The sequence below is a fragment of the Chrysemys picta genome, chromosome 9 (genome assembly GCF_011386835.1).
Source record: "Chrysemys picta bellii isolate R12L10 chromosome 9, ASM1138683v2, whole genome shotgun sequence".
Taxonomy (NCBI): domain Eukaryota; kingdom Metazoa; phylum Chordata; order Testudines; family Emydidae; genus Chrysemys; species Chrysemys picta.
Window position 1 is genome coordinate 1837055 of NC_088799.1, and position 12529 is coordinate 1849583.

At 39.0% G+C, this 12529-nt stretch overlaps 1 protein-coding gene across 12 annotated transcripts in view; it reads right to left on the reverse strand.

Annotated features, from left to right (window-relative positions):
- Nucleotides 1–631: 631 nt before the first annotated feature.
- Nucleotides 632–12529, reverse strand: part of OPA1 (OPA1 mitochondrial dynamin like GTPase) — an 83110-nt gene continuing 71212 nt past the window's right edge. For 9 of the 12 annotated variants that reach the window (XM_005302877.5, XM_005302875.4, XM_005302876.5 and 6 more), the window contains 2 exons: nucleotides 4805–4882; nucleotides 632–2864 (listed from right to left, as the gene is read on the reverse strand). In XM_005302877.5, the coding sequence (XP_005302934.2) occupies nucleotides 4818–4882 (65 nt within the window). In that variant the 3' untranslated portion in view covers nucleotides 632–2864; nucleotides 4805–4817. The remainder of the gene's footprint in view (nucleotides 2865–4804; nucleotides 4883–12529) is intronic. The other 3 variants (XR_010590526.1, XR_010590525.1, XR_010590524.1) reach the window with 1 other exon arrangement.

Genomic DNA, 12529 nt, shown 5'->3' on the forward strand with positions numbered 1-12529 from the left:
AGTAAAAAAGCAAAAAGGAGGGGCCAGAGGGCGAGAGAGGTGAGGGTATCCTTCCACTTCCTGTGGGCCTGGCTCTGCAGCTGTCAAGCATTCTTGGCTGCCAGGAACCAAGTCCCTGCCACTGTGCATAGGGCCGTGCTGAAAGTCAGGAGGGGGCTCTGTCTGGCAGGTAGAGCAGATGGGGTGGTCACCTGGCTCCCTGCCCATCTCTGGGGGAGCAAGATAGGCAGGGAGCCCCTCTCAGCTCCCGGGACCCAGTTCCCTGCCGGTCTCACTCTCCCTCTGCACAGCAGCAGCCACCAAACAGCCTTCACCCTCCTCTCTGCAGATGTGCCGTGCCATCCAGTGGGACTCTGTGAGGGGGCAGAATGTGATTTAAAACTAGTCAAACCCAAATCCTGCCTTTTTCAAAACCCGGGAATTTTTCAGGAAAATCTGATAAAAAACAGAACCAAAAGGTGTTATTTATACATTTAAAAAGTAGCCATATTCAACAGTTGCATAATGCTCCATGCTCCTAGATCTCAAAGCACATTACAAAGGTGGGGTACCTTTATCATTATTTTGCAGATGCGGAAACAGAGCCACAAGGAGGTTGAGTAACTTTTAAACTGTGCATGTGACATGAACATTTAGTGTTCAAAGCCTGAATTTTATTATTTTCCCTTCAATTACATCTGCATTCAATAAATACCCAGCTCTCGAGGAACACACCATGCCAAGTCTCAGATCAGCAATAGAGAAATTATGATCAAAGAGTGTAGATATCATGCAGAAAAAAAGGTGCATACGGGACCACTGGATGTGACATTTTGCAACATGTACACTACACAGAGATTTCAAACAGTCATCTTGTCAAGTAAACGCAAAAGGGTTTTTTGTACAGAGAGGGATTTCATACAAGTACAGACTCATTCATGTGATATACAATCTATGGAATCTGCTTTCCTTCACCGTTGTGGAAACAACTTAAACTTCTGAAGTTACCCACAGTCTGTGTCAAAAGATCATATAAACCAATTTACCTTTTTTTTTTTTTTTAAATGCACTCGTTTTCCTGTAATCAGGTGGTTTTAAGAAAAAAGAAGCCTCAATGCTCAATCTGTTAGATTATCTTGCCACGTTTAATTTTAAGCACCACTGTATGAAAAACTACACTTTAGTTTTTTTACACAATGGTGCTTAAAGTTTTATTTTTGATTATCAAATGTTAGGGGTTTCCTGTTCCACTTCTAGCGTTGCTCTCTGGGTCAGAATCAAAATGATAAATGTTCTTACATACTGATTCCTTCCTATTCTCAATTACCTGTAATTCAAATCATTTGCCTCTTTCAGAGGGAAGAATACAAATCTATGTCAATTTCCTAACCTACGTTTTGGGAAAATTGCACAATGAACTGTTTTGAACCTGTCTAACATCCTCTTCCAGGGCAGTACTCAAGTATTCAGCACTGTTTGTCAATTGTAGCTGGATTACTACACTTGTATTAAGAGTTTCAGGAGAAAAATAAAAAGGGGCTTTAAAAAAAGTCACTGGACATTTGTGAAATTGTATTTAGATCATTTTCTTAACTCTATCTCATTGAGAATTTTAACAGCAATAGTAGCTAAGTCAAGATATGTAAAAAAAGACGATGTTCATTTATTTGGGGCTTATATTATACAAAATGTATAACTGGCAGACGAGACAACAGAAGAAACAAGTAAAATCAAGTGAGCAAAATTCTATGTGATACCTCAAAGAATTGGTGAATACTGATTTAATCCACCAAGCTCTTGTATGTCACTTGCAGACTGCGTTGGGGGCAATCTGAGAGACTGAAGGAAATGAACACCACTGAACAGTTATACCAGTCTAAACAACACAAAGCAAGGGATCTTGTGCATTACACTACTTTAAAGCAATTTTGGCCTTAAAGTCCCCAGGAAAAAGAAAATATATTAAAAAAATCTATTTTTTGATCTTTTTTTCTGAAATGTTTATTTGAGAGGGTCAAACAAAGTGAGTTACACTGTTAAATTATTTTTCTGTATTACCCACACACATAATTAGCTTACTTTCCAACAGGACATGGGGAAAGTTAACAGGAAACCCAGTTAGTGTCCAGGCAACCCCCAAAATGAAATGTGATTGGCTATGATTCAGAGTAACATCATCTACTAGGAAAACAGCCATCAAATGAGCAGCTGTTGACATTATTTCCTGAGCCAGACTTTTTAAGGAGTCAATGAATGACAGCCTGTACTTTTCAAATGGCAGAATTCCTTCGATGATAATAGCTCAAGTGCTTAAGCAAAGTCTCTCTCTCTCTCTCTCAGATCTCCCTTCTCACCACAATGTATTTAGAGGTGTACCCTAGTGCTTGAGGATGCGTCAACATACCGTATACAGATACAACCAATATTAGTTAGAAGGGCATTAATTCATGTATGTACAAATGATAAATCTTTATTTCAAACTCCCAGGATTATTTGCAGGCAAGAAAGTGACACTGGATAAAACCACTTTATGAATCTGCTTCAGTCCTGCCATACTAGACCACAGCCAAGAAATAAAAGCCTCTCCTTCCTCTCAGGAACAGAACTTAATTGGACAACTTTGGCATTCCCTCATCTTGTCATTTCAACACAACAAAAACTGGATTCTGCTGTCATGTTTGTCTTGCTTCAAAAATTCAAATGGGAGGTTTTGTTCAATACTTCTCAATCCCATGTGAAAAATTACTTCCCTCACCCCTCTGACATCACAGGATGCTTCAAAAAGGTATGATAGGAAGAAGAATGGGACAGAAAAGCCATTTCATTCAGTCTTCTTTGTGCAATGCATTTTGGGAAAGGCCTGCGTTCTTACGGTAAAAGTTCAGCTGAAATATAAAAAGGCAATGAATGTAATTAACAACAGGTGCAATCATATTGTACAGCTCAGTCATGATGCCTTATACACTCTGAGAATTAACACAAGAATTAGGTGATGGACTTGAATGAAATCTGAAAATGACACTCAGATCTGAGTGCTGACAATAATTTTCACGTGCACTATCTAGCACTTTTCATACAAGGATCTCAAAATACTTTACAAAAAACAGAGGTATCGTCACATTTTGATTACAATGGGCTATAATTGATCTCACATTTTAATGTCGATATACACTTTGAGTGCACAATTTGTCTTAGAGCTGTTTCATGAGACCTGAATAACTAACCTAGAGAATGGAGTTGTAGCGGTGTCGGTCCCAGGATATGAGAAAGACCAGGTGGGGGAGGTAATATCTTTCATTAGACCAACTTCTGTTCATGAAAGAGACAAGCTTTCGAGCCACCCAGAGCTCTTCTTCAGGTCTGGGAAAGGAACTCTCAGTGTCACAGCAAAAACTCTCCAACTCCAACTACTATAAAGAACTCAAAGATGACCCCACACCACAGTTTACCCAGGAACTTAAGGATATCATCAAATCCTTCCTCAAACACCTCCAAGACAAACTCCACAAACTCATTCCCCACATACAAGGGAATCCAGGCAGACCCATCATATCTGGCCATGGCACTCTTACTGAAGGAATATTGGGACTCATACAAACCAACCTCAAACCACTCACCACACAAAGGGCCAGCTTCCTTCAGGGTACAATCAACTTCTTTCACAAACGTCTTCAGCAAGCAAGGACATACCACAAGAGAAGTAGATCGTATCATGGAATGGGCCACCCAAATACCCCAAGAGAACCTGCTTCAACACAGAAATAAAACCTCCTCCAACCTCACACTCCTAGTTGTCCCCTACCACCTCATACTGGAACCCAAACAAGGTATCAACAACTACAACCCATACTCAATTTTCTTGAACCTCTACTTCTGGCCTTCAAACAACCCCCCAACCTCTCCATGCTCATCATCAGAAGCAAGCTTCCCACAGACTAGGACACACCAACTCAAAGTGGCATCAGACCCTGGCAGAATAACAGATACAGAACCTGTAGTCATATATCTACTGCTACAATGATCAACACCCCCCACAACACAACTTTCAAGATCCATAGAACCTGCACATACCTATCAACACGTGGTGTACCTCATCCAGTGCACTAAATGTCCCAATAACAAGGATGTGGGTGAAACCAGACAATCACTATGCCCTTGAATGAACTCAAACAGGAAAATAAGACAAGACAAAAACACCCTATCACCCACAGGTGAACACTTTTCACAAAGTGATCACACTATATCTGACCTCTCAGTCCTCATCCTCAAAGGAAACCTGCATAACACTTTGAAACAACGAGCCCGGAAGCTTAAATTAATTACTCTGCAAGATGCCAAAAATCATGAACTGAACAGAGATACTGGATTTATGGCTTATTACAACAATCTGTAACCCACTAACCCTCTCTTTTTGTCCTATGACTACAGAGGTGTTTACAGGCCACTCTACCTTGAATGGTCCATTACAATGTGTGTTAACTCCTTATGCTAAACAATCTTTTCCACCTTGCATTTTGCTGTGATATTCTGAGTATGTTTCCCAGATCTGAAGAAGACCTCTGTGTGGCTCGAAAGCTTGTCTCTCTCACCAACAGAAGTTGGTTCAATAAAAGATATATTACCTCACCCACCTTGTCTCTCTAACCTAAAAGCACTTACACCACACTTCACATTCTTTTGCCGTTATAAAGACTAGAATCATGGCACTGAAAATTGGAAACAAAAAAGAAAGAAGCAAGGGAAAGCTGTAAAATGAAATGGATTTTCAGGAAACATTGTGTGTGATGGGTTGTTGTGTGTGTATAGGACAGTAAGAACATTGTACCTGCTTGAACAATCTACTTCTCCTGATGGAGGGCTTCAATGAAGGCTTCAAGTTTTTCCTGGATTTCACGAACTTTTTCTAGAAAGATTAAAAAGATTGCCATTCAAATTTCTAGTTATTTTATTCAGAATAGATACAAAAAACCTCAACTATAAAGCAGAGCAAAATCCAATTTTGTAAGCAATCATTATCCTAAATGTTTGATGCACTGAATGCCTTTGTGAACAGTTTCTACATCAGACAAAAATTAATAGACTCTCTCTTAAGGCTGTTTTTTTCTTTAAAGAACTTTTCCCAAGTATACACCTTTTTACCATAAATGCTAATTTAATAATTCCAAAATGCAGCAAAGCAATCTGATCTGAAATAGCTATGTTTTGAAAAGCTCAGATTTCCACTGGTTCACACACATCAAGTCAACTGTGCACCCATCCTTATACCGTGGGAGTTATTATCCATTAAGTAAAGTGCACTAATCCCGCTCTCTTTTACCCCAATATCATTATTCTCCACATTAGTGCCACAACCACCATTTATCATTCAAGAAACAGTTAAAAACTAGTGCCTAACAGGTAGAATTGCAAGCAATCAGACCTCAACGTGCAACACACCTGGTACAAAAGACAGAGTGCTTGGAGCAAAGAATCCTATCTGAGTTGAATATTCAATTATATATCTAGTCTTGGTTCCTTGCATTTCAGCACTGACCAAAAGGATGCAGTCAGAATTATATTCCGCAAAACCTCTAAATCTGGAATCATTTCCCCCCTCATCAAAACCACTAACAGCACAAACCTACGTTCAGTTACTGAAAACAAAATGTCAGTAGGAAATTTAAAAAAAACGAAACCCAAACCCTTAATTTTTTACCATCACTGTGTCCCTCTCTCCCCCTCAAGATCTTGTACAACACCCTTCACTGTAGTGTCTACAGGTTATATGTAAACTGCAGTGACTTACAGAACAGACTTTAAAACCTAATGGGATTGAAAAGCCTGCATGCTTTTCTGCCCCTGCTTGAAGCTGCTTCTTGTAAACCAGTGGTTCTCAAACTTTTGTACTGGTGACCCCTTTCACACAACTAGCCTCTGAGTGCGACCCCCCTTATACATTAAAAGACACTTTTTTATATATATATATTTAACACTATTATAAATGCTGGAGGCAAAGCGGGGTTTGGGCGTGGAGGCTGAGGGGTCATGACCCCCAGTTTGAGAACCCCGTTGTAAACCTATGTACAGCCAGTTACTCCTTTTTAAGTGTGTGAAGGAAAGGGAAGAAGTGGATCACCACACTTAGAATAATCCGGAAATCAAGCGTTCAGCCTAATAAAAGATACAATGTGTGTGCAAACATTCAAATCTAGTTTTAGCAAAATAAGAATATCATCTGGGACAAAGCCCCAGATTCCCTTTGTGAGGTTATAAGGGACGCTTCTGGTTATCTTCCATTAGTAGTTTTCTTCATTTTCATGGCTACTTATTACATTTAAAAAACCGAAGTACACCGTAGCCATGATTGAATGGGATACATGAGCAGCTGGGGCAAGCACCAAGTGTGATCACCCAAGGGAGTGCTCGTAGGAGGTAGCTAGGAGAAATAATCGTTTCATCTAACAATGAAATGACACAATCCTCATACTTTACACTAAAGTGTGTTTCGGAAACAAGAATAAACTAATCTTTTTAGGATAAAAAGGACATTTCAGTGGTCCAGATTTTTAAGAGTGATATAAAATATACTCTAATAATAAAGAAACATTCTGCAACCGAAACAAAGCTGTTAACATTATTTGGCTAGCGTTTGAAATAGATACAGTAAAACAAGGCAGTCAACTTTATTTCAGGGTTTCTTGGTTATTTTGTTAACAGCCTGGCAGAAATGGGAATTTGACTCTACTGTCCACATGCCAGGTATGGGCAGGCAGCTCTCGCATCGGTCTCTCCATGACCTCAACCTCAAGTTGGCTGGACCACCCTCTTGAAGGCCAGACGTAGTTTAGTCTCCTGACCAACTTTGTCATGGGGCATTCTAATGAGCAAAGAAAGGATCTGTACACCAGAGCGAACTTAGGGATAGTGAGTGCTGACCTGTGTTCCTGGCTACCCTACATTGGGCTAAAAATACCAGAAGCGTTTCATTAAAGACGTCAGGCTATCTTAGTCTATACTCGTCCTATACCATGTTCATCTCTGTGGTGTCTGAATGTTTTCCAAAGCTAAAAATTAAATAATGAGATGTATGCTTTTCAAGTGCAGCTTCCTCTCCAATCCCCCCCGCCCCCTGCCTGGGAAATGACACGTATGGTTGTTTTGTTAATCTGAGTGCATTCATATGCATTCCTCAGGAATAGTGCTATTCAGGGCAGCCAAAGTCTTGGTGTTTGAGACAGTCTTGTAGCTATTCTGGGTCCGGATAATTTCTAGTCTTGCAGATACGGACAGAGGGTAAATTCCTGGTCCCATTAAAGTCAATAGCACAGGTCCCATTGACTCCAGTAGGATCAGGATTTCACCCCAAAGACTTAAAATATAATGGAGATGAGCCCTCAGTAAAGCCATGTTGCTAAAGACGACATGCTGCTGCTGGATTCAAAACTGGGTAAAGATTGGTTTTTTGTTTCTGCGGGCGGGGAGGGGTGTGGAGGGGGCGCAGCGCACAACCCAGATATCTTTCAAAGGCTAATTTCATATTATATTTGACAAACGCATCACAATTTTTTTGTAATTATGATATATACATCTTATTTTGGGGAGTAATGTAATTCCGAACTATTTATTTTTGGTTTGGATTGCTTTATTCAGTCCAACATTCTTTCCTCAAATACGATTTTTATATTGATCAAGCTATTAGTGTCATTGAAAGCAGACAGATTTAACAACATTAAATGCAAATATTTTTCCTGCTCAACCCTTGGTTAGTGAAATAGTCCAGTGCTATAAATTCACAATATCAACAAAATCCATAATTTATGAGTTCACCCTTAGAAAAAAAAGGAGGGGGGTTGTCGGTCTGTGCCAACAATACCTACTTTAATTTTTCAATCAAGGCATGTTAAAGTAACAGGACAGCCAATTTTTATTCCACCAGAATGTAGTTCATCAGTTGTGTTTGTTTAGAGAACAGACATACTAAAGTTGCCTCCATTGTTATCATAAGCACTTTATTAGTTTTTATACCTGGATAGAACTAAAGTAACTCCTTAACTGTAATAATTATGAGGTCTTTAAGTAACTTAACACTTTGGAAAAAAACCTTCTTAAACAAACAGTGAAAAAGTCTGTCAGGAAGTTATAATATATTCATACTAAGCTTTGTATTCGCAGTAGGAATATAGCTTATTGCACTGAAACAGATACTAATCATCAGGTAAAATGTATTTTCTTTCTAAAATCCACAATGCAGCACACAGTAATCGTACCCTGCTATTTAGTTTGCTTTTCATTTAGCATAATGGCAGAAAGCGTATTTACACAACTGTGATTAGTAAGATGGTAATTGTAAATTCTTGGAGATACTTATTTTGATGAGCAACATAGTCAGTGACTGAATACTTTACGGTAAGTATGTCAGCACTTCATTGAATTTAAATTCAAACAACACTATAATTGACCCAAACAGACACAATAGATGTTAACTGCCTCAAATTGTGGGAAAGTTTGCTTCTGGATCCACTTTGCTGTGAGATAGATTAATATTACACACACACACACACACACACACCATTTTCCAGGTGTTCTGCTCCAGATCTGGGTCCAAGCTTCTTGGCTTGAGCCCATCTCCAATTAAACAGCACAATTTCAATACATTTTATATTGCAAATGAATACTTTCTCAAAAACCAAATAGTCTCTTTTGGGTTTCAACATTAAGGAGATGGCTATGACATATTGAGAATATTTATGTTGCAATATTATATTATTCTAAGTAAAAATAACCCACAGACTATGAGTTACACTTTTAACCTGCTAACAAGTATGTATTTCTGTAACATACTGAACTTTTTCCCGAGTTACTATCCAATGCTCCAATATCACATCAGGCTTCCAAATGCTACAGTTCTGTTATAATTTACTTCTGAAGTTTATATTTAGACTGCTGCTCATAACTCTGATAGTTTTAATAGAGATTTGGAGTTATGAATGCATGATTCTTACACCACCTGTTAAACAGTGATCAAAACTTAAGTGAAACCAGCGCAGGAAAACTATAACAAACCGCTTGTTTCTAGCTTTGGAACAATGAAACACACGGGCATTCATTGCCTGTAGGCCTATTCTACTTTCTATTTACCCAATGTTTACCTAAAAGATGAGCTGTTCCATACATCAATTCATTATGTCTCCTGATCTGGTCATGAATATTCCCATAATCCTTTCCCAATATCCCATAAACCTCCACTGACACAGAATGAAGAAATTCTTTATTCAGACGGCTTGAGAGACCCATTCATGCTTGTTCCCTCTTTATCTCCACATGAAATGATACCGCTGCCCACTCATTTTCTTTTCATGAATCCTCTGATACTGACTCTAAAAGGCTCAAAACCAGACTAATTGATCTGTAATTAGGATTTGAATACACAGTGAATACAGAAAGACCCAGCCAAGGATAAGGTTTACTTTTGCTGTTAACATCAATTTAGGAAGGAGGAAAAAAACCCCAAAATATTCAGTCTCATAAAAACAGATTGTCTACTTACTGGTCCCAACTTTATAGCTACATTATTAATGTGCCTCACCCGTAAAAGCATTGCATTGAGTGCAATAGCCGTGCTGTTAAAATTGAAGCCAGTTACCTTCCAAGCAAAGCTGATGAGGTAGGGGTGAATTACTTAAAGCAATAAAACTGAAAGAAACTTTTCATATAATGCTGTAAGAGTAAGAAAAATAATCAGCTTTATAATCAAATGACTTTTTTAAAAAGAGGAATTTAGCTTTCCAGTGTAAGACATTTCTGTCATGACTGAAAACAAATGGTGTAAAAGTTTCCTTAGAGGCTAGAAATTTTCCACAGAGGTATCTCTGTAGACAAAGATATCCTGTTTACGAATTCTTCTCTTTGATTATATAAATCTATATTTTTGTTTAGTTTTTCAAAATACATACATTTGACTAAATATAGGATCACTTCTGCCTTAATCTAACATTAAAAGCAACACAGCTATACATCACTGGCAACGAGATTGCCTTTTCAGAATAATAGGTGCTTAGATGCTATGATGAGGTGTGCCACAAACTCCTAGATGGAGAAATGCAACTTGAAGACAGATCTACACACACACACACACACACACACACACACACACGAATGTATGTATATCAAGTAGTGCAGCAGCAAGAGGAGTTGCAGTAACCTTTCCCCTTCAACTAACTCAAAGTATCAATTTAAAACTTTTTCTGCTAGACTATCCATATGGCAGAAGCAGCATGGGCTTCTGACGAAGGTTGTCATCTTGACCTTGGAATAATATTTAGGACTCAAGAAACCTCCTAGAGCTTATCTACATGGGGAAGTTATACTGTTATCTGATAATGTGTAAATTTAAACTGCTATAGTTACAGCACTTTAACTCCTCACGTGGAAACTAAATACAATAGTGTCATAAGAACATATCATCATAACGGCCAGACTGGGTCAGACCAAAGGTCCATCTAGCCCAGCATCCTGCCTTCTGACATTGGCCAGTGCCAGGTGCCCCTTAGGGAATGAACAGAACACGTAATCAAGTGATCCATCCGTCACCCATTCCCAGCTCCTGGCTGGGAATATACGTGTCTGTCTGTCTGTCTCACACACACAAGCAATATGTCATTTTTTCCTCATTTTCCAAAGCTTATATTGCTTTGGAAGGGGTTTAAGCAAATTTGAAAAAAACCCACTCTTATTCCAGAATAAGACAGCGTCCACACAATGAGTTAAAATGACATCATTATATTGCTGTAAATATACTAGGAAAGTTCTCCCATGTAGACAAGCCCTTACTCGTTATTGTACACCTCTGTTCCCTGACTTTGAGATGAATATGAAGGGAAAAAACCCTCACAAACTATTTTTCTTTTCATCTACAGATGAACAGTTACACTGGAGGAAAGGGGCTAGAGTTGTCTGTACTTAGAGAACTAAATCATAATACTTAGGATGTTACAAACATTAAGAAGGAATCCACACAAACATCCCTGCCTTGTAGGAAGCAGTTAGTATTCCCATTTTGCAGACAGGAAAACTCAGGCAGAGAGGTAAAGTCATCTGCTCAGAAATCAAACATTTAGATCCCTGTTTAGATAAGCATTTAAGTACATGTAAGTGCGTCCCTAAGTAAAGATGCTTTTCTCATTTGGGGCCTTAGAGGAATGAGCACAAGGCTGGCAGAAAAACTTCTAATGTCCTCTCTGCAACTAAGATATGCTGCCTCCCCGTCTTACAAGTTAGACAATGGGAGATGGTCATTAGTCCGTTTCCTTGCCTATACAGGATTGCTCCCAGCAGGATGGTCTCTGGTTCTTTGTTCAGGCTACTTTCAAACAACCCAAGAAACTGGGGCATCGAACACTCTGTAGGAATCTTTCCGCAGACCAACACATCTCTCTGTCAAAAGTTTCTCCTGCCTTTCAGCCTGAAACTTTTGCTCAGTATCAAACCACCATCTTCAAAAAAAAGTTTATTCTTTAAAAAGAAGAGGAAATATTTGCACAGCCATGACATATGCATGCCTGAACTGAGTGACCACAAAAGGCAGGGCTCTGACCCTTGCGCTTCCTTGCCCTCCCCCCTCCCGTTTTTGATGTATGCTGCCATCCTCACTTGTCCGTCAGTCTATCATTCAGGATTTCAGTCTACAGTCTGATCTGCACAGAGCCCCACCGAAGTCAATGGAGCCCATTTATAGACATCGAATTGCAGGATCAGGGGCTGAGATTATAAACTCCTTGACGATAGGGACCTATTTTCTATTATAAACTTTGATGAAGCACCTTGTAGACTAGGGGGCAGTATGAAACGACACTTATAACCCCTATAGTTCTGGCTTCTTGTACTTTGTTAAATAATTCCTCTCCATTTTGAGGGTTTACACCCTTCTGATATTTGTAGGTTTTGATTTGTCCTTTGTTCTTTTAAATCTTTCCTCCTAAGTCAATTTTCTCCATTCCATTCCCTGAATTCCTTCTACACAAGAAGTTAGCTTGCTACAGCTCCTTTAGGAAAAATCGCTGATTCGCTGTTATAAAATCATCATCTTTCCTTCAGTAAGCAGAAAATCCAGTCTATAGTCAGATTGATTAGAATGCCCAGTATCATACTCTTCATATCAATATGGATCCACAGTCTACTGCAGGAAGTGGGATTTTAACTTATTCCTAACTAGCGCATTATCCCAGTTACGTATACAAAACCACACTGAACAAATATAAAAGGGGCTAAGTGAAACAATCTCTTCTTGGTTCAGCCCTTTGTGCCACGTTCTTCCATATTCTATAGGACCATAGAAAACTCCAGGTCTTGCTAAAACAATGTGGGGGCAGTGTTCTAAAGATTGTCCAAAAAAGTCAACTCCCAAAACAACCCCTATACTCACAAGTTACAAAACTTGCATCAACATGCCTTCTCCCACCTCACAAATCTCAAAAGACTAAGAGCTACTATAATTTACTGATCATTGCAGGGTCATGTCCTGCTGAATTTTAAAAAATTCTTTGACATCGGCTCATCACATTTTTTTTGCCAG